The sequence below is a fragment of the Anopheles gambiae genome, chromosome 3, assembly GCF_943734735.2.
Source record: "Anopheles gambiae chromosome 3, idAnoGambNW_F1_1, whole genome shotgun sequence".
Taxonomy (NCBI): Eukaryota; Metazoa; Arthropoda; class Insecta; order Diptera; family Culicidae; genus Anopheles; species Anopheles gambiae.
Window position 1 is genome coordinate 58,943,328 of NC_064602.1, and position 23,406 is coordinate 58,966,733.

General features: G+C 39.4%; 1 protein-coding gene across 33 annotated transcripts in view; it reads left to right on the forward strand.

Annotated features, from left to right (window-relative positions):
• The window catches only part of LOC133394110 (putative uncharacterized protein DDB_G0289263), a 33,338-nt gene that overhangs the window by 4,502 nt on the left and 5,430 nt on the right, over positions 1–23,406 (forward strand). For 8 of the 33 annotated variants that reach the window (XM_061663062.1, XM_061663064.1, XM_061663068.1 and 5 more), the window contains exons 3-7: positions 6,092–6,115; positions 21,306–21,625; positions 22,081–22,391; positions 22,464–22,595; positions 22,801–23,298. In XM_061663062.1, the coding sequence (XP_061519046.1) occupies positions 6,092–6,115; positions 21,306–21,625; positions 22,081–22,391; positions 22,464–22,595; positions 22,801–23,298 (1,285 nt within the window). Of the gene's footprint in view, positions 1–6,091; positions 6,116–10,357; positions 10,635–12,042; positions 13,004–21,305; positions 21,626–22,080; positions 22,392–22,463; positions 22,596–22,800; positions 23,299–23,406 lie in introns of those variants that run through there. The other 25 variants (XM_061663081.1, XM_061663082.1, XM_061663085.1 and 22 more) reach the window with 23 other exon arrangements.

Sequence of the window (23,406 nt, forward strand, 5' to 3'; positions counted from 1 at the left end):
TAGTTATCCTATCTTTGCGGGGCTGCTACACGATGTGTTTCCAATCTTTGATGCTATTCTGTTAGGAAACGTGTATAGCCCTCTAAAGCACACATGCTGGGGACTGCGCGCAATTTATGCTCATATCGTTAGTGGTACTTCAAATCTAGGTTGGAATGCCATTCGTTAAGCTTAACCGTGTTGATCATGGATCGCGTAAGTTCTCTTACCACCTATGTTCGGATGATATTTCACTAACGGAAGAGCAGCCGGTCCGTGGGCACAACTCTGTACGCTCGTGCAAAATAAACACACCACCATTCAAACAAAGACGCAGAAAGCTGGCTGGAATTCGCATTTAGTGGGTGTCAGCTGTGCTAAAGACTTTAACTGTAAGATCTTGCGCCCATGGCGTTCCCGTACGCCCATACAAACTCGCTGCCGTGCTAAACCCCTCCAACACTAGTAAGGGTTATAGCTGTATGGCGCAGTAAATGCCACGCCGCCTCAAAACTTCCATGACAGAAGGAAGAAAAAACTGGTATGAAGAAAAATAGCTTGTTTGGGTGTTATATGGGGCTAATTTATGCACACTAAAAAAATTGACTGGCTGGAACAAAATATTTACCATCGCATATAGCCCCGAACTAGATATACGCGGCAAACATTATCGTGAAATCGTGGAGAAACTTTCAATTCAGTGTCTACCTTACGTAGGAGAGAGTGAATCTTACTCTGACACCTTGTGTGGATTTTAAAGATTTTCGAAATTTATTTCATACAATTTGTATGTAAACGAGCATGAAATTTATATGCGAAAAACTAAATCTGTACTTAAGCTAAGTGTCCATCTGTGCATGAAAGATAAGAATTTTCGAATCTGATTGAACTAAATTTTTTGGAATTAGATTTCACTCTATTCTATTACGAGCTATAGAAATTATTTACAATGTTTTTTTTACATAACTCGTGACCATGCTTTGAACAATGCTTATAAATGAATTTAGTTTCGTCCGAAACCTACACTACATAGCGTCAATCTTCTGAACTCATCTCGAAGAGCTGGCAAAACAGGCAAACGATAGGACAGAGGTCGAACAAATAAGCATCATCGTGGCCAAGGAGAGGTGTGTTTGTTTGCACTTTTCGTAAGATAAGATAATTCATCCGCAACTCGACTACGAACCGGCGCAACCGTTGGTGTTTTGTTAAACGAACTGAAGTGTCATTTAGTGAATTCGTTTTTCTAACCCAAACTCACCAATCGACCGTGTCATAACCCGTCTGTTGGCATTGAAAGATGTCTCTAGCTAGAATTAATTACCAATAATTACCACCACAACTGTGACATCATCTGTTTGCACTGTAACTGCTCACAGCAACGACGTAATCGTTGGAGGTACATGGTATTGCCAAGGGTCGTTGTCAGTGTGTTGCATTAGAGGTGCTAAATAAATCTAATCTTCTATAATAAAAACTGTTAACTTTTGTTGAAAATCTGTTATTCGAAAAAAAAAGTTCTGGAATATTATATCTGAAATATTTATTTGCAATATTTACCGTACGCCTTGTCCTAAAAACCTGCGAACACAGCCGCCTTGCCGCAGCGAGTAGCTTGATGTTTGGCTTAACCATCCATTAACCAACCGCTCGTTTGTGCGTCTAATGAATATTTCAACAGTAATGTTCCTCGAAATTGAGCTCGTCGGTGGTGTATCGCTTCTAGGGAATGCGGTTTTAGCGTGATCTTCGGCGAGGGGTTCCGGTTTGAACGCAAAATGTGGCGGTCAACAATCACGATCATTCATTGACTTCAATCAGAGGAAGGCGAAAACGTTTCATTTCACATCTTTTGCAGCACCTCTCAAACAGTATGCTAATGAATGCGAAGTCAAACAATGCCTGGATGGAGGTGGAAGAATGTGCATCTCATGTAAAGGGGATCAATACTCTGACACAAAATCAGGGGATATGTTTATTTTTGCCTTGAAGCAATGAAGCATTTTCATGCCGTTTGAATACATTCGTTAGTAGAAATAATTATGAATCAATCTAAGCAATGGAAGTAAGGAGCTAAGCAATACTAACTTCTTGATAACACAACTTTTCCACTATATTGCGTAACAGTTGAGAGTCATACTATGGGGCGTATTTAACGAACGTACAGTAAACAAGCCTGGAGCCATGAAGCCTCATGAAGTTACTGTATAAAGGGTATGCATGATGTCAGTAGTAATTTGGTGTTGTAGTTAGCGACCGTAGACATTTACCTTGAATTGTAAATACGGAGGAAAACGTGCGACCACAATCCCCGTACACGGATACTACTATCAATGGTTTGCAAATTCAATTAGCTCATGTAACTCTTTAGCCCTTGCTTTGTTTGGAAAGCTATTGGATATTATATTGGAACCAGGGATTTCTACAAAAATACTGTTCAATAAGGTCTCTTCATTTGCGCGTTCGTTTCATCGCGTATTTTCTCAATATTATTCCACACAAACTTATATGACTATCATACTATTCTCAATCATGGTGTTATTAAACAATGTCCTAGTTGGGATCATTTGACGAGTAAACTTTCTTGAAATTCTGGTTCAATAAATCAATTTGTCCACTTTGTAACATGTAAAACTTATCACAACCCCAAGTACGGTCGCCAATAATTGTTTCTCGCGGCGTTGTTGCTTTGACATTTTAATCGAAATTGGCTTTCTTTTCGCATATATCTTGCCAACAATGGAAAATGTGGCCCGATTGTTTGCCGAAACCAGCCGGCTGCAGTGTTGTCAGCATCCCACAAATATAAAACTCTCGCCCCACTACGGCGCACGCAACCGCAAGAGAAACGCACCGATGATCGATGCAACGATATTGAGCCCGAAAGCGTAATAATCGATCCTACGCAATTCCCCGATTATGGCAAGACTGGTTCTGCCATTAATAGCCGCTTCTTGCGGGTGACTGGCACGTACACAAAAGTGACCACATTGCTCGCGAACGTTTACTACCCCAACCGGATAGTGGCTGTACCGGTTTCCTGTGGTTTAAAATGGTCGATGGGGAAGCGTCATTCGTTCAACTAGCCTACATTTTGTGCGTGACACCGAATTTAGGAGTGAGAGCAGTTTCGGATATTTCCGTGCCTCCCTCTCGCACCATCATCGACGGCATTCACCACCATTGAAGAGTTCGGAGAACCGGAAGCAATAGTTTAGTAGATTAATTAAATTATAAGCTTAGAGCGTGTCCGGCACAGTGTTTAGTTCGTGTCACCGGGTATAAAAACATTGTTAGATTATAGTGTAAAGCAATCTGAACTATTTGGATACCTCTACGCAGATGTGATCGCGCAGGTCTGTTATGTACATGGCAATCAACATATGGCGAATGGCAAACTAGGCCAACGCTGGTTCGCATGTGTTTTTTCTTTTTTCATTTTCAAATCGAACTAGTAAACGTGAGTTGTTGATACAAACAACTTTAAGTTTAGTTCGTTTCAACTGTACTCAAACGATCGAAAGGTGTCGATATATCGAGTTCCATTCGCTAATTGTCCTTCCCGCCAGCAACACCACTGTTTGCGTTGACGAATACATACCCTACGCCAACCGAAACTAATGCTTTTAATTATTACCCTATTGTGAGTCGGTTGATTAAAGACCAAATACAATTGGTGACATGCTTACTTTACATTAATCGTGTGATTAGACGAGTTCGTTTGGCCCGTCAAGCTGTCGGTCGTTCGAACCAACTGCGTGCGACGTCGTCGCAGAGCCGTCAGGGCATTTAGACACTCGCGCACTAAAAGGTGCGGTGTCGGCGTGCTTTTGATCGTGCTGTAACTGTTCAGAGACGCAGTAAATGCCTCGTGACAGCTTGCAACGCTGGGTGGGCCTCTTTGGAGCTTTGGATTATGCTTGCGTTAACGCGCCGGAGCTGTAAGTTTTACGACGAGTAATGTCAAGGTCGGTCTACCGAAACATCGAACCGAATCTGAGACGAATAAATGAATGGTAGACAAGGGTTACATTTTGGTAGTTCAAATATACCATTATTTTAAGTGTTACTATATTTAAAAAAATATGATTATAAATCCATTTAAATGAAGAGGTCTAAAATGCGAGTAAATAAATTCAAACATGAAGTCTTCGTTTTAAAAATACATTGAAACGCGTATTCCTTTTGATCTCAAGCCTTAAGCTGGTCATTCTGAATGAGCATCAATGTAACAAAAGAAATACATCAACCTACACGTTAGCATAAACAAAAAGACAACAAGAAACTTCAAGATACATTTCGTCATCTGGTTTTGTTTATGGGAGCATCGCCGATTTCCGGCCTTTAGCGGTGATTGATGGAGTTTAGAAAAAAAGCAAGATTGACTTTTCCTTCCACGATGCTCTCATAGTGCACTTCTCGCAGAAGTGAAAGTTTTTTTTTCTATTTTTAACTACTAACTGGTTATGTAGCTAAATTTTAGTTTAGTCACATCTCTTGCTACCCAGAGTATTCATTTATTTATTGTGTTTGCGTCTTTGAGCGGTCCCGTGGTACAGTCGTCAACTCGAACGACTCAATAACATGCCCGTCATGGGTTCAAGCCTAGAAAGCCTGTATAGGGCGGCATGTCCGCGTAGGACGTTACAAATAGAAGAAGAAGCGTGTTTGAGCATAATAAGGTTTACAATTTATGTTTAAAATAATAAATATAAGCAAATGGGATTTGATTATTTGAAACGAAGATATAGGTATAATTTGTAATCGTTTTAAATATGTCAATTTGTTTTACAGTCCAGCCGACTCTTTGACCTATTGCATGGACGCGAAGACTCCTACAAGGCTGTACGTGATTCGATTCCCTTCCGGATGGTAGTGTACGCTGCCCGTATACTAAATAAGGTACACGCAAAAACGGGTGCGTGTCATGGGCAGGTTTCATTTACAAAATTATCAAAAGGATGCTTTCAATGTTGGTCACTAACAGTCTTTTCCGACGATAAAAATCTGAACCATGTATGTTTATTTAACTGCGTGCAGTATCTATATTCCAACCAACTAGTGTAAGATTATTCCATAAATTTGTCTTGCCCTGGTGGCCTTCGATACACCATTCATGTGATAATGTATGTAGGCGATTAATGAGTGTTATACTGGTTTGCATGCTAGGTCGCAGCCGCCTCAAGGGATGCTGCTGAAACGTGCATCATTTCCGCCCACTCAATCACCGGTACCGGATTGTCAACGCCGGTTTGGAACTTTAAAACTCTGTCCCGAGCCGTGATCCGCCCGGTGATTCGAAACAGTCGGTTAATGAGTCCTAAGATTACGTTTTCGCTGCGCGCGTATGGTTGAGGTCCCATTGCCGGAGTCGATTCTATTTCGGGGTTGCACTCTTGTTCCGTTCGATAAAATCGCGTTTGAAGTGAGGTTGGCGAGATGGGTGCACCTTCACTTTCCATTGCCGAAGGTTACGCCCGGGAAGAAAAGTGCACCGTCAATGGGACGTAGAAAGTGTCTGCTTGCGCAACGAGCGAACCACAAACAAAAAGTGACATTTTCTATGGAGTTTGACGACGACTGTCACCAGGGACCTGCAGAGTCCGGGCCCGAAATCCAATTAGTTCTTTCTGGGAGCCTACAAAGCGATGCGCTCTGGATGTCAAGCGTTGATTGCAACGGCATAGCTAAAAATAGCGAAAACGTCCGATATCTAGTTTGCCGGCGGGATGAATGTGTGTGAGCATTAGACCGCGGTAACTTGCCGTCATGGAGGCAACTGTTTGATGCTCGCAATTAGTCCAGCCGTGGCATGCGCTGATCGCTAAGGTTGATGTCGAACGAAAGAGTTTCACGGTACCGAAATAGTTGGAGGTAATTTTATGTCTATCTGTGTTCTTGTGTGAAGCAACGCTGAAGAAATCCGGTGTCGCCATTTACCTATTTTAGGGTTTTGTATGTGACAATCATTCTTAAGTGTTCCACCAAAGCTTATTTATTGTAGAAATTTAGTTTCGTCTTCTTAGGTACATTGAAATAAGATGCTTTATGTAAAAATATGTTCAGTTTTGTACAACATATAATAATTATGTTTATTTTTATATTCTTGCAGATCGTTTTGAGGGCAGCTGGTCAGGTAATGTAATATAAAAACAAAATATTGAATAGCATTAGACGTATAGTAAAGTACTTGCAAAAAACAAGGTATTTTCAATAACAATTTGTCAATAGAAATTGATGTTGAATTCCATTTGACAAATATTGTAGTTATTCTCACGAAGTTTTGATATGCAGTTAGCATTTTATCTCAACCACACACCCAGAAATCATCACGTGACTCATAAACACCACATAAAATCTGTCGAAACGACAACTAGGCCAACCTGATTGGCCACCGGGAATTGCACCCATGCATTTGCGGGTAGAAAACGCACTCGGGACTTATAAATAGCATCAACGATCCCTTTACGATCACTTGTAACTTGAATTAGAATAAAATTGTGTGCACAAACGGTTTGTTTTTTGCTTAGCAGAACTAGGTCTCATTCTGTTCTGATATTTATAGACAACGTTTGATGCCTTTGCCTCACTGCTGTTCGTGAAGCCCCAACAGCCGAACAATTTCATCCATACTGTATAATAATCGTTGCAAAGCTAATGCAAACCCATCAAAATGAACGGTAGGCGGCACGTGAGTTTCTTGCATGGTCAATGATTGTACGTGCGGTGCGTGAGATCCATTTCGTAACGTGGGGCTTCCGGTGAGCGGAGGATCGTGTGAGTCGTCGCTTCCTACATTGTTTCCATTGCATCCTTTCTCTTGCGTTCAGCAAGTACCAGTTAGTATTTGCATAGTCACTGTGGGCACTGTTGCAAATTGGCAAACGATTTTTTTTTCTCACCCCCGCAAAACACACGCATCGCGGATGGAAAATTGGAAAGGGCGCAGGAAAATGGAGGAGAAAATGGGGCCTTCAACCTGCGGCCGCGACACCCTTACGCTATCATTATGCGCTGCTACCAACACCCCTATCAATCGTTCACATCGAATCAGATCCGGTCGGACGCGTCTGCAGTTTGGCTGAGGCGATGAGAAAATGTGTTTCGGGCAGCGAACGAAAGCGTCAAGGCTTTAGCAAACTTTCGCTATTTTTCACCGTGCCGTAACCGGTGATCGTTCGCGTGAGGCAAGGTGGTAAGGTTAGGTGTTGTGTTTTGTGAGAAGCATCTTTTTTCACCGGCTGAGAGTCTGTTTGCTTGGCCTAGGGTCTGTAAATACTTACGAGTGACGTTCTCCGGTGAACTCTTGAACTTGCACAACTCATTAAGCGGATTGTTTATCATCTGGAGCACGGAGCAACGGCGGCAATGTGGCATATTTTGTAACTCATTTCCACTAGGCGATCTTGTTCCAGTGAGTGAGGAAGGATTGTTACTAAACGCCGATAATTGTGTTACATGCACCGTGCATGGGGTCGCAGTGCCGTCTGCCCTTGCGTTAGTTCTCGCTTCCGTTGCAGTTTTTGTATCCATGCAAGAGAAGGAAAGACGTCGAAATTCACGATGCTTGGTGGTGGCTTGTTAGGCGCAGCGGGAATGGAGCGTCCGGGGTATTACAGCACCGTTAGCATCCAACGAGCGGCAAATGTGACAAGATGAGAAAACAAACAGTAAAGAATAACCTGCACTGCATCAAACATCCGCTCAGCATGTTGTATACCGGCTTCAATGCAAATTAATTTGGTACGAACGGAAAAACATATGTTTTGAGAAGCATGATGATTTGTATTCGGTAGTAAAATACACTCTTCTGTAGGGGCGCTACGTAAGTAAAACGATTATTTTCTATCATTGTTTAAGAAAGCAATTTCATTTACAAGTGCTAGTTGTTGAAGGATTTTCTCACAAATGTTGTCTGTGACGTTAATAATTTCATGAATTGTTATGAATTCATGTCATTTCATGATTTTTTTTCATTTTCTATATTGACATTCTTGTTTACTGCTATTACTCCCAATAAAACGAAACATTTACACGGCACAAAAAATGATGATCATACATTGTATAAAAATAAATTGTAAAAAAATATGATCATGTAGTGTATAATGATAAATTGTAACATAAATAAGCAATACGGCAAAGCCGTTCCTCCCGAATAAAAAAAAAAAATAGCATAGTGACTACAGTTGGTAAATCAAGAGGACACAAAAATACATAATTGGTAGTTACGATTGCGATTGATTTTAAATAAAAAAAAAATCTTATTTTGCAACCGGTTTATTGGCCCTCAACGAACAATCAAAGCATAGAATCGATTCATTGGACCATCTATCTGTCACGAGTGATGCATAACATGAGCTACAAATTGTGCAATGGAGCTTTACCTCCGGACTTACTTCACTTATGGCGCCACCAATTGTATTTCATGTTTGCGGCATCCCATAAGATCGAGTCCGCAAAGATTTGCAATCGTTGAGATATGTGTTCCGCTTTCCGAACACCGTTCACTGCCACTGCGTGCAAGCCGTTCGTGTGCGATAGTGCAAGTCCATCGGGCCCAAGTATTTTTTCAACCCAACACATTCTTCATATGACAGAAGAACAATTTTCATCAGCAAACTCTGAAGTGTTTAGAACGTACTTTTTATCATAAGTTAGATTGATTTAAAAAAATAACCCATGGTGCATAAGGTAACGTCTTCCAATGAGCACCGTCTTTGTAATTTGCCCACAATCTGCTTAAGAAAATACGCCTCCTCCGGAAGAATATTACTGCATTGGCAGCGCGTTTCTATTTCTGAATTTGTTGTTATGAATCCCTTCTTAATATTCTAAGCCGGCAAAACTGTACGTAAGCCGGGATCGAGTGCAATCTACATCCTATTGCGCTTTGCTAATGCAACATCGTGCATGCCTCTGTGTGGGAGCCTTACGGGAAGTATTTCATTGTGTTAGAAAGGCGCGTTCTAGAATTTCTTGTACTGCCCTTTTTATCCACATGATTTCAGAAACGTAAAGAAATCGAACCATTCCAACGCGGTTGAACGGCAAAATTAAAGGGAGACACAAAAATCAAAACACAACATAAACAAACGGGAGCGCAGCTCACTGAACTGCATCCTCAAAATGCTGAAGTAGCGCGTAGCGCCCGGAGGGTGAAAGAAATGTGAGCAAACGCGTTACGAAAATAAAACGACATCTCCAACGGGAACACTGAGCCAAGATTGCCTCAAGAATACGAGCTGTACGAGAATGGTGCAAAGACATTTTCAGTCAAAAGGTTTTGCTACTTGAGAGGAACGGAGCTTCAAGATTATGTCCGGGATAGTCGGGTCGTTGATTCGTAGCTTTCTAGAAACGAGGTGCAATCTGATTTGTTTAACGTTATTGAATTGTTTGTACAACATCGAACTATGCTCAGTTGACACATGTCTTATATTGTGTAACAAAAGTTAATCTGCTATATTTATGCATCTAAACGCACCCTCGTACAGTGCAGCTATATTAATCGTTTTGCCTTAAAAAAGTTGAACCAATCCATTCTCGTCTTTAGCGATTCTGACGCATCATCGTGATGATGTTTCTTGATATGGAATCGTGCCTACGAACGGGACGGTTTCAGTTGAGAGAACAACACTCCAACTCCAACAACCAGGGGCTGCTCTGTAGATGTGTAATACGAGCGTTTTATTTACATCACTCAACCATAGAGCCATATTCTGTGCAGATGATCGTCTCGTGAACGGTTCCCAATACCATGCCTTGCGCTGGATCGTACTTAAACGTATGTGGACGTCGTTTGCCTGTAATGATCATTAGACATGTTTGCAAAGTGTGGGATCCATCTTGCGAAGAGCCATCATTCGTGTGGGTAGCATGATGTGGATCGTATGGAGAGTGAAAACAGAAATAATGCAACAATTTCAGAAAATAATCTACTGTTACTAAAACAATTATTAAGTTTTTAATTATTATCAGACAGACATGTATGAAAATTTTGAATAATTTTCGTACTGTTCCCTTATTTACCACAAGTTCGTCAACGAAAATCTGCTCATCTGCTTGTTGGAGGTGCGTCTCTTGTCTTGTGATAATCTTGAAAACCGAACGCACCCAGAGAGCTAGTATTTTGCAGACTGCTCTTGAGATTCCTGCGTAGCAACTGAAAATAATCTCTCCATTTGTTTCGCGTTTGGAGATGGTACCCTTTTATGAAACGCCGCTAGATAGAGTAGGAGAGAATGAGGGGGAGAGAGAGAGAAAAAATCAGACGAAGAAAAAGAGAGAGAGAGAGAGAGAGAGAGAAGGAGAGAAAGAGCCCTTTTCTCGAACAGCAAGTCCACGATGCGCAACACGAGCAAGCCAAGAGAGCACGAGTGGGATGATTTGGATCACAAACTGACGAATTTAGTAGCATCGCGACTTCTACGGCAGCAAGATCACCACCGATTTTGACAACGACCACAGTGACGGAAGCAACAGCTGTGGCCCATAACATGTATGGCTTTGATGAGCCGGTTTCGGGCACATAGTTTGTATGTTCGTAGTGTTTTGAGTTGGTGATGGTGATGAACGATCAATAGACCGTGATTTCCCCATGCTGACAGTCTTATGCTAGGATGAAGTGTTACTAAGATATAGTTACTTAACTTCTGGTAGGCTAACAATGGAGAATTCCCACTGTATAGTTTGTCTAGAGCAGGAACCAGCTCGATCCGTGGTGGAAAATAGGTGCATTAAGATAATGCTGCAAATTTCCCAAGTGGTTTGAATGTCGTTTACATTCAGCGATATGTGTAATGAGTGACTAGGTGCAATTGATGGAAAGTGCCAATGTGTTTGCAAATGCGAGGCATGTTAATTGAAGGCTTGATGAATGGTGTAAGCCCTGGTCGCTGTGGTTGAACGGTGGTTGCGGAAGGAATCAAATTTCTCCGCGTCCAGTTATTTAACTTTGGGTAAAAGTGTGTTCAGCTTCCAGCACGGTGAGAACGGTACGGTGTAACGTGGCATTTACATAGGAGCAGCATCCGGGAGATTAAATTTCCCTGCAGCCGGTCGCTCATCAAAGAGCTAGCTTAACTTGTGCAACAATGTTCCCCGCACATAATGATCCCCGTGTGAGAGTGTTTTAGTGATTGATTGTGAATATATGAGGAAGCGTACGTTTGTGGAGATGCTCAATGCTAACCACAGCAAAGGTTCATGACATTCCGGTGATGAATGATCGTTAGCTTAAGTTCATTCTCATGCACATTTGATTGCTGTGCGTTTTTCAACCGACAGAGGATATTGTTTCTCATTCGTCAAGCCGAAAATGGGCTCCTAACTGACCGGTCGTGACAGGTCGCGAGCAAATAAATACCTCAGCAATCCACTACGGGTTATTTTACTGCGCGTTCAAGGCTTAACATGGAAGACCATCGCGTAACAAGCGCAAGGTGTTGATTAACCACGATTAGCGCCGCAATGAAAAGAGTACATTTTGTAATTCTTTAGTTTGAAGTACTTAAAAATTCAAAAAAAAAACCAAAAACAGCACTACTAAAATAAGATTACTTTACAACACAAACAAATTTATTTTGTTCTATAGCTTCATCCAACCAATAAAGCAAATCTTTTATCTTAAGCTGTTTCGTTTCATGCTTCAGTAAACACAATAATCTATATGCTTTCTAACATCTTTTATACGGCTAATGGAAACACGAAAGGAAACGAAAATATCTATTAGGCACCACCGCAAAAACCCATAAGGAAATTGATCGAAAATGCGCTATGCCATTTAGGTTGGGCCCGCCTTTGTAGGTCCGATGGGTGACGGCACTGGCCACTGGGTTACAACGGAGGGAGGGAATTTCTATCCGCTTCCGAAACCAAAAAACCCACCAACAAAAAATGAAGGGTAAAATGATCAGAAAGTAAAGGGAAACTATCGGTTTCGTTGAACCTAAGTGAAGGTAGGGTGAAGAAATTGTGAAAATACGGTAGAAAAACGGCAGCACAATAGGGAACCAATGATGGTAATAGAAACAACACTTAATTATCAACTTACTCTGGTGACAGGTGCCTGGACTGCAAGGGATTGTTTGTCGAGTTCTTAACACGAAATTTGCGTTGTCCCGTTAGAGCTTTGTTGTAGACGAAAAGATAAGTGAAGTGCAACACAGAATGATACTGATTCCTTTCCAAGATCGGCGTAAAGTGATGAAAGTATAAAATTAAGTTAATAGACAACATGACTTGTGTGATTTTCGAAGATTGGCCTGTTCAAAGGAAAGGAAACAACAAGAAAGTGAAATTTTGACCTTTACGCGGATGTGATACGCGATAAGTGAAGGGTGATATTCTATAACAGAAATGTGTTCGTTGAAGGTTTTACTGATTTTTTGTTTGTTTTGTTTAAAGCCATCATTTACATAAGCAGTGCGCGTTATAATATTTAGGCGACTGTGAATCATCTTGTTATTGTGCAACTGTGCGAAGTGTATAGCAAGTTTCTCCACATTATAGTAAATTGTTGCAAATATGTGGAACAAATTGTTTAAGAGCAAGTCAAAATCATCAAAGAACCTGTCCAATCGTTCATGTTCCTCTGGATTGGAAACCTCGTCACCAAAACCTGGCCCATCGAAATCTACATCCAATGGGCTAAATCTGGTATCCCAGTACGAACAGTATGGCAGCAGCTTTGAAGACATGCCAGAACCAGTACGCATGCGAATGCGCCCTGATACACACGATTCAAATGTTCTGGATTTAGCCAGTGCAACGAATCATCGAGATTCTATCGGCGTTGAAATGTGCGGCATACCGATGCGTCGGTCGAAGCTGTCTAGTGCATTTAAAAGCCTAAGTCTGAAGCGAAATGCTTCGAAAAGTCGTCTCAAATTAGTCACCAGCCCCGAGGAGATTTCTTCAGTGCCCGGTTCTGATGGTTACCCCGAAGGACCACCGAAGAAGGATCTTAACGACTACGAAATCCTAAGTGCCAGTAAACGGGCATCGCTGAGACCGTGCAAGTCAGGTATGTTTCGCGGGTAACACGAACGTGTCGATACGAATACTGCAAATGGTCATAAAAGTGCCCAAAGCAGAGATTGCAAATTAAAGCGTAGATAAAAAAAATATAACAGCTGGGATTGGAAACCGCACAGTAGTTGCAGGGAAGTGCCTATCCATTATGTTTAGAGAAAGCTCTCGCCATCGATTTTAAAATACATCAATCACTCGATAACCGACAGCGGGTTAATTAGATTGGTTTATAACTAGAAACTAATAATAATATGTATATAAAACACTGGAAACTCAAATTGTGTGGCCACTATGAGAATCTTTTACTCAACTCTTTTTATAGCTTTCACACGTAATGGAAGAAATCAGTAATATTGCGAAAATGACATCAGAGATAACTCTTATCAGCCGGCGAAAACAACCCCTGATTCATTGGACTATCTTGGAGTGAAAAAAAATGCAATATGGCATAATTAATTTCACGAAATAGTCCACAGTTCAAGACTGATGTTGATACCAACACATAAACCTTGAAACCTTGAATGACACTAACGTAGATTTGCTCAGTGAGCTTTTCTGTTCCCTTCCATCGGTTAATTGCAAAGTAAAACCTACTCGTTAAAAAAACGGTCAATAAAAAAACCTCTAGTAAACACATGAACTCAATCGAGAGAGACTACAATCCATCCCTTTCATAGGCAATTTCGTGCATACTTTTATCTTACCGACGTACTGTCACTGGCGTCAGTATTTGCGTTGCGGACGGACGCGTGTTGCACATGGCTTGTATATGTCAGAGTTGTTTTTTTTCTCACTTATTATCGCCTTATGAATGGTTGAACTGCAAATGTATTCGTTGAAGTTGCCAGGACGGGTGTGATCGAAGGAAATGGGTCAGGACAAATGTATACGATGATAAATCAATCCCGTGTACATGCGCGGTTAAATGCGAGGTACCACAAAAACGTCAGTTTTGTGGCACCCTGCAGCTTTGTAAAGGGGAACATGATGAAAGTAAATATGACTAAAATAAATTTAACATGATCCGATTAAAGCTCACTTCGTTGAACGGTGGAGTGCGTTGAGCATGGAGCGTAGTGTCTAGGGATGAAAAATAATAACAACAATCTGGGAATCAAACACAGGAAAATGGTAAACACTAATGAATAATCCATATGGCACATTTACGTTGGAGATTTAGCCTTTTTTAAGGTTTTAAGTCGAATATCGTAAAAGCAGCCCAATCTCTTATCACACTAAAATCTAGCAAATTAAATAAGGAAACAACTATGAAAACACTATGTCTTGCCACATACGGTTGATTTTGTGAAGGTCGTCACGAAAACAGAGGAATGAAAAAAAACAAATTCCAATACAATCGTTTGGATACTTAACCATAGAATGCAGATAAAGAACATCATTTGGAAGGAAAGAAAAACAAGCCCAAACTGGTTTCGTTCAAGATTTAGTAACAGGTGTACATTATGCAGATTTGGAAACAAAATTCGTTTAAGCGCTGGTTTCTAGCCGGTTCTTCATATCCAATATTCACCAATTTCATACCACAACATGAATATCTTAAATGATCGTTTCATTTAAGCTGAGATTAACCGGTTTGCTTTTTTTAACGTATAATGAATTGCGAGATGAGGATGATTATTGTTATTTCGTTATTGGAATTGGTAAACCTTAAGCTGCATAATTATTTGATATCTTCAGTATGCAGAAAGAAAACAAAACGGCTCTTCAAAACAGGTTGTTTTTTAGCTGTTTTTTCTGACATGAATTAATTGCCTTGTTTGGCAATTTAAGGAAACATTGGCATCGTTGGATTTGCAACAATAAACCGATTTATGTAAATGACCTAAAACCTGAATTCCAGAGACCAGAAAAATTCATACAAAGCATTGGCAGAAAAGTCAAATTTGTTCTTATTGACAAAGACTGTATGATACGGCTTAAACAATTCTAATTGAATTGGTAGATTGGATATACCAGAGGGGCTCGTAATCCTGCCCACAGTCTAAATGCGGCCCGCGAGCTGATATCTTCAGGCCCGCTGTAACATTTTGCTACATTATGTTTTAGTTTGATCTCATATTTTAATACAAAAAAAACTCTCGTTATCTTCACTATGCAACAACTTCAGCAGCTGTTTGATTACTTTTATTAACATTTTACAATAGCTTTTCAATGAACTTAAGTAAGAAGTTTGATATTTTTTTGTAGATTTGTATTTTTATATCGTAATATATCAAGAAAAGCGAGCATATTTTATAAATTTGGCATACTGTCTCTGTAATTCCTTTGAATTATTGAAAAATGTCAAAAATTGTATCTGTACTTGTAAGAAATAATAAAAAAATCATTTCTGTTCTAAGCAAAATACATATTTATTGCTATTAAAAAAACATTTGGACCTTTACTCTGGCTTTGACGTGTGGACGGCTAGGATAGAAAGCATACAAAAAAGATTCTCCAGAATAGCAATACACCGATTACAATGGGCTTCATCACAACATTTAGATTACCTGTCACTGTGCATGTTTCTTGGTCTGCAAACCTTAGAACAGGTATGTCAAACTGGCGGCCCGCGGGCCGCATGCGGCCCGCGTCGATTCTGGATGCGGCCCGCAAGAGTATTTTGAGAATTGCTAAAAGCACTGCAAACCCTAAATCTGTTATTACTATTTGTCAAAGTGTATTAAATTTTCCAGAGAAGGACAATCCTTTTGTTGGTATATGGAAACTAACATGAATGTACCCATAACATCTCATAAACTTATTTTACACTAACGTACATATCAATCGAGACCTTTAAGAATCATTGAATCGAATGCAAGCTCAGTCGTATTATGTTTCGATTAAATTCTGAATATTAGCATAGTTTTGTGCACATTCGATTGCGCATTCTGTATGGAAAAATAGATTTGCGTCAACTGTCTACAAACGAAAAAGAAATGAAAATAACTTGATACACACACTAGGAAACTTCGCAACAACTAGTGATGGATTGTCGGAATCGCATCCACGGCTCAAAACCATTTCCGATTTTAGCTATTCTTACTCCGAATCCGGCCAAAATCAAACCAACAGTTCCGTTCGGTGCCGTCCGAAGCCTATCTTCTTCTTTTCTTTGGCTCAACAACCGATGTCGGTCAAGGCCTGCCTGTACCCACTTGTGGGCTTGGCTTCCAGTGACTAATTGATTCCCCCCATAGCAGGATAGTCAGTCCTACGTATGGCGGCGCGGTTTATTTGGGGATTGAACCCATGGCGGGCATGTTGTTAAGTCGTACGAGTTGACGACTGTACTACGAGACCGGCTCAATCGGCTATGGTCCGAAGCCTATAGAGCCGTTTAAAGCCATTCGGAACCGTTGGAGTCATCGGTTGTCCCACCGAATTTGACAATCTCCATGCCCCCGACTGCCGAGTAAAGGATTCATTCGGCTTCGATTTTTCCGACCTTAGAATGTTACATCATTGATATTCGATTGGAGCCACTTCTGTTTTTTGTCATAATCATGCCACCATAAATGTTAATAAAAATGATTGTAGCCAAGTTGGAATTATTTGTACCCAACATTCTGCAAGACGAATTAATGTAATTTCCAACCTCCTCAAAAATCAAAACCAAAATGATATGATTACGTTTAAGCCTAAAGGATTAAGATTAAGGATAAAAATAATCTAAATGCCGAAGCCATGCAATACAAAGCTTATTAATAGATTAGCTCACACAGTCCTCAATTCCTCAATTCGCGAATCATCTCCCTTCAAGTGTCAAAAACAGATTTGCCGATCTGTATGGGAACACACACCACGACTCTTCGTCAGATAAAATTATCGTAATTTAAAAAAAAAAACTTATTCGTAAAATACGGGTTCTTGTTATAAGAAATGAATATATCACCAGAACACTTGGAACTTGGAAATTAGCAAAAAGTAATGTTTCAACACGTGTTATTACAATTTTTCTCTTGATCTGTCAAAACATTGCAAGCAAATATTTTTGTTATTCATCCAGTGATGGATAGCTCGGATTGCTTGAAAAAGATTCACTACAGGCTGCTAGACTTCTCCTACTTCAGTGAAAAAGTGTGTTTAACAGATATTTTCTAGCAGAACTGCCGTAAGAGAACGCGAGTAATGTAAAATGTCCTTTTTTAGTAATAACGTTGAAAGTACATTAAAAAAATTTTCTCATGTAAAAAGTAGCACATATAAAAATAACATCGCGAATTTGTACATAACAAACGATTCCAGATAAGAAGCGAGGAGTACACAAAAAGTCAATTTGTTTAACAATAAAAATGTAAAAAAGTATTTTACATAAATATTGGGGTATATTTTCCATTCCCAACTTTGCGGCCCGCGAATCACTGAAATTTTGTACTTGCGGCCCTCTGATGAAATGAGTTTGACACAGCTGCCTTAGAATATAGACGTCGGGCATTACAAGCTACTTTTGTCGCGAAGTTAATCAGCGGAGACATAGACTCTCCCTACCTGCTAGAAAAGTTGAATCTTTATGCTCCTGAACGACCTCTCAGGGTACGTGAGCTGTTAAGACCTACGTTCTCAAGATCTGCACATTTTTACAATGCGCCTATTAACCAAATGATATATAGCTTCAACAAATATCAAAGATTCTTCGATTTCAATATTTGTATAGCTCAGTTTAAAACAAATTTTCTCTCATTTCCTTATTGATAGCGCTGTAGCTATGTTTGTAGATAAATTAAGGATTTATTATATAAGTAAGTGTCCCAGCAAATCTATTCAAGATACTAAATGACAAATAAATAAATAAATAAATAAATAAATAAATAACAAGAATGATTGTTGAAATTTTGTTTGTGATACTTAATTTTTAACAATTAATAACTGTTTGTTTGCTTCATTACCAAACATTACAATACGAACGTTTGTATAACAAGTTTGATTGAATTCCTGTATCTCATGTTATGAATCGTAGTTCATTACAATTTACAGAATAAACCGGTTGGCTTGATTAATGCCAAATCTTTCAGAGTTGCTGTAACCATATTGTGCTCTTAAACAGCTGGCACATAATGGAAACTGCAAAACATACACGAAACTCCTGTATCGACGATTCACGTAGATGCCCTTATTTGATGTACGAGTATGTACACAATTTCGGTGGCTCGGCACAGTAGAAAGATATCTCTCTTACTCTTTGGTGAAGCAGCTTTTTATATGAAAATGTTGAACCAAAGATGGTTGGTGGTGGTTGCTCGAGCACCCTTCCATGCATCAATGGAAAAAGATAACAAATATCGATCTCGTCACGATAAGACGAGAACGTTGGACACGTTTTGGGACAGAAACCTGTTGCGAGTTGCATTATGGTAAACTAGTTTTCGGTAGTAGTGAGTTGTCGATTTCAGTTGCGAGTGTTCAGTTGACATGGAATGAGCGAGGAATTGAAAATTCGATTGAGTGTGCTCTATAAGTGAGAGACAAATATTTTCTGTGATGTGTTTTTCTGTGAAAACATCCTCTTTGAAATCAACCTTATTGTGGACTCTAACTTTAAAATGCGGTTTGTAATGTTTTGAAACTCATTTGTTATATAAAAAACAGCATTTTAAAACCAAATGAATGACAAGTGTATGAAAACGACCTGACGCTCTGTGTCAGTTTAACGTGTGTCGTGTGTTGCTGCTTTTGCTCTTAGTGAAAGATCTTTGTTAGAACAGTTATGTATGGCTGTTAACCAAACAATTTTGTGAGACAAGTGAGCAATGATTTCGATAAATGTAGTTAAGGATAAATATGTTAGACGACCTATCCATGACACATAAATACTAGCAGGCAAGTGGAGTTTTACATATACTACCTCACTCGTGATGAAGTGGTAAGTGTTCTAGTAATTGAAAGTTTTAATTACATTGGACAGTTTGGAGCGGGTTTTGCTCGTGGTGGTGAGTTTTAACGTAAAGTGTGAAGAGTAACGCCAACAGAACATCCGTGAAGTCACACCAACGCCACCCCATAAACAGGAAAATAAAGTTGTGTGCAATATTTGTTAGAGTCATTTGATCTTTGCCCGAGCGAAACAGGGAATAGTGGCGAAGTGTAATTAACACCATTTGAAGCATTAACAAACTGATCGTGTATCTTATGGTGATCAAAACACAAAAGTGCACACTTAACAATCGATGTGGGTTATGGAGCTAAAAGTGTTTCGAAAAGAATCAATATCTTCATTAATCATTGGACCAGAGGCTATGGATCTAAATACGAAATATTTGTGCATACAAAAGTACAGTCGCCAACTACGACTTAATAACATGCTTATCACAAGTTAAAATCTGGTATGAATTCAAGCCTTATCATACACAGAAATGGCCATTCTAATGCAACTGATTATATCGAAAGTTCTAGATAACCCTGTTCATTAGTGTCCTAATGATAGGAATACATCCCCGATAAAAGATATTGAGATATCAACCGAAATGAGTACAGGATTCTCCAAATTAAATTGCCTTTACTTATACAAGATAGTATGTTATCGATAATGAACCACTTACTTGGGATTATTGTGCCAAATATATACACAAATAAACATTGAAAGAGTAAACTATAATGTTGACTTAATTTCAACATTACTACATTGAACGACTTTGAAAGTGGAAAAATAAGGCCTTTTATATACCGTTGGAACGAGTTTCACACTTTGAACAGTAAACAAAAACATGCTGCAAGTGACTTTCTTGGAATACTAATCAAACGCCACTCTGAACATGTGATCCAGTGGTTTAAATTCGTTAGCACGTGTCTGGAAAATGAGTTGGTATGTGGAGCGTAACACTATGTTCGTTGTTATTGCAGTCAGGAAGTAGATCAGGTGGAATGGCTTGCCAAATGAACATTTCTATTCTGATAGTGTGATAGATTAAAATGATTTTGAGATTTTTTCGTTAAGTTTCTGGTTTGACATACGTAGTATATGCTAGAGAAGTTATTGTTATATAATGTCTAATATTTAAACGCTTTTCTTCTATCCTTATCAGATGGGAATTAAATATTGATCATAAAAAGCAAACAATGTTATTTTAGTTATATTAATGTTATAATTAATAGTATTCGTTTATCTATCCCTGACGAAAACATGGGTTTAAACGATCTAAAAAATAATTTTTTTTTTATAATACAGCGTGCTATTAGAGCATAGCTATTTTGACACACATTTCCTTTTTCACCATTTTATAGATAAATTACTAAAATAAATTTAACTTATATGAAAGTTTTATTACAATGACTGTAGCGATTTTTTTATACAACATATATGCACACCGATTTGTGGTTGGCCTTATTAATAGGAATGATTACAACGGGTAACGGTTGTGTAATAAATTCGATAATACTAGAGCCCTGGGATGCAATAAATAGTGAAGAGTTGCATTAAATAGAGCAGCACGATTATCGAAATAAATGTTTTCTTATCAGTGGTTTATCGTTGACATATATTAAAGGTTAATCTGGCGATTTTCCCAGCCGAAATGCTGATAACTGATTAAAGTAATTAGCTTATACTCATTTTGAAGTTGAAATGCTGATTAAATTATGTCATCACTTTCAGATTATGTATTAGTCTCAATTGAAAGTGCTTTAGGATAAAAAAGTGATGAAAAAATAATTAATCATAATCACCCACTGCAACAAATAACAAGTGAAACCATCATTCCAACCAGTGAATGGTTAAAGTAATTAATCCTCAACAACAAAATGAAGCTGAGGTAGTTTGATCTCTAAATCGAAATGGCTACGAACAACCGGTCCCGTGCTCGACATCTACATTTGTCTGGTCTCCCACAGGCGAGTAGCAAAATCCACAGGCATTCGATTGCGATAGCTTGTCTTTGATTGAAGCTATACGATATCAAATAGCCTTCGTCTTTGTGTTCACTTACTGTAACAGATGGACAGGCAGGCAGCGACCGAGACCACGATGTCCCGACATGGTTGACTGATGTTTTAATCATTTGCGCCAGGGTTGGTTGGCATGATTAATAATTCTAGCAACAGCACCGAATATAGATCACAGCGTTTGGAATGGAAATAGCAACATACACAGAGAGAAAAAATAATGCTATTAAAAATGCACTACAACAGATTTCTCAGATATGATAATCGAGCTATAGAAAGATGCAGTAGCTACATCATTTTTTTTTTCATTTATAATGTTTGTATGTTGGATAAGAAAGGTTTTATTCACTCATTTCTACAACCTTTTTCTATTTGAGTAAAACAATTCCCGTCTGCTACTGTTACATTTTTTCCAGATAATAATCTCAACGAAAAACAACTATACACGGAAGCCGAAAAGGAAGAGCCTGTCTACATTGAAGAATGCAAGTCTTACGAAACATTTGACCCGTCGTACGAACCACCACCGAACCTTGAACTGCAGCCATGTCCCATCTGTTTGAGAAAGTTTGCACCGGCGTCGTTATCCAAACATACCGGTATTTGTGAGCGAGTTCAAACGAAAAAACGGAAACCGTTCGATTCCTCTCGCCAGCGACGGGAAGGGACCGAGCTTGCGTCTTACCTGCCGAAGAATTTTGGACTCCCTCAAAAGACGGTAAGCTCCTCAAATGAGGTGAGTTTAAAAAAAAATGTTTTTCTTGCTATTTCCGCGACGTTGAAAAATGTGTTATACTTGTATACGTACAATATATAAATGTATAAGTGCCAAAGAGAAACATGAATCCCGGTAAAGTTTGCCAATATATGCATGTTGTCATTTCTGTGTTGCAATATTGCACATTATTGATTGCAGCATTTGCACATAAACATTAATTTTGTTTTCTTTTACATGTGTTGGAATATTTAAAGCTAACATTATTTTTACTATTACTTGTTCCTACCATACTCTTTGTGACTTATGACTGCAACTAACTGTTAGCTATTTTAGTATGCCACGTGTTTTGCTTTATTTGAATGTTTTAAAAATCATGAAACAGTTTTTAATGCTATCCCTGACTGCTATCATTTGTGTCGCATAACCGTCGTGCTACATTTTAATAATGTAATAATTCAAACTACTCATTTCAGGCCATACCCGTCAGGAAACTAAGCCTCAGCAAAACACCTACTTTTGAGCGCAAAGAGTTCAGCCCCACAACGATGTCTACATCAATGCCTAGCGCGAGTACACCAAAGCCGGCTTTAAAGCGTAGCATGTCACAGCAGAACGAACCATGTCCATACTGCGAGCGATGCTTTGGCATGAAAGCATACGATCGACATGTCGAGTGGTGCCGTGAGAAGGCAATACTCAATCGAAACGTTAACAACAACCAAAGCATTTCGGCAGCAAAGGAAAGACTTCAAGCAAGAATTCAATATAAAGCCCCGCAAATACGGTAAGTGCGCCAAAAAGTGACAAGATCAAGCGGAAGTAAATACGTTTTAATCCCCAATAATTTCGACTGTAGATCAAAACGTGCCTTAAACCGGGAAAAATATTCAGGAAGCTTGAGTTGCAGTGGTTCAACAAACAGCCTTGCCGAGTTAGATCTACACATGCCACGCCACAATTCGATGAGTTCATCCGTCTCGAGCGATAAGTAAGTCTGGAAGTGAAAACATATGTACCAGGAGTACAAACGTTCATTTTTGACATTATAATGTTTTAGCGGTTTGCGCAATACTAATTATATGGAATTTAAAAAAAACTAATTTTCATTTTTCATCGCTTTTCTATTGATCTATCTCTTTATTTTCGCCGCATGTTTTTCCCCTTCCACCCGTTACCTTACATCCCATTCCCAGTAGAAAGTTCCATCTATCACCACATTCATTGCAGCATAGCTCCTTGGGCATCGGTGTGAGCATCACCAAGAACCCTAAGAACACTAAACGAGAAGACGCCGACAAGGCTACGAAAAGAACCAAGACATTTACTCTTAGTAGTGAACGACTACTGCCTAACGATACTACGAACAATAACACCAGCATCCACAATAAAAACAATACTTATTGTAATCACAGCAACAACAACATCACCAACAACAACAACAAGAACAACAACAACATCAGTAACAACAATAACAATAACCTTAACAACCGAAATGAACCCGGTTGCCGTACTCAACTAAAAAACCTACTCAACCGTTCCGCGCAAGAGAACAACGGGCTGGCAAACAAACAGCATAAATTTCGGACAGCTGAGCGAAAAGTTGAGAAGTTCGAAATCATTGGTCACAACCATAGCGAGCGAATTGCCCATCGGCCGATCATCACGCAAACCGTACGGTGTACGAGCAACAGGTTCGTTGGCCGTTTATCCGTTTCATTGGCCAGGGTTAATAATCGATTGTGATTAGATCTAGTGGCTATCCAATCCTTACACGAGCCTTCATTGTAACTTGTACAAGA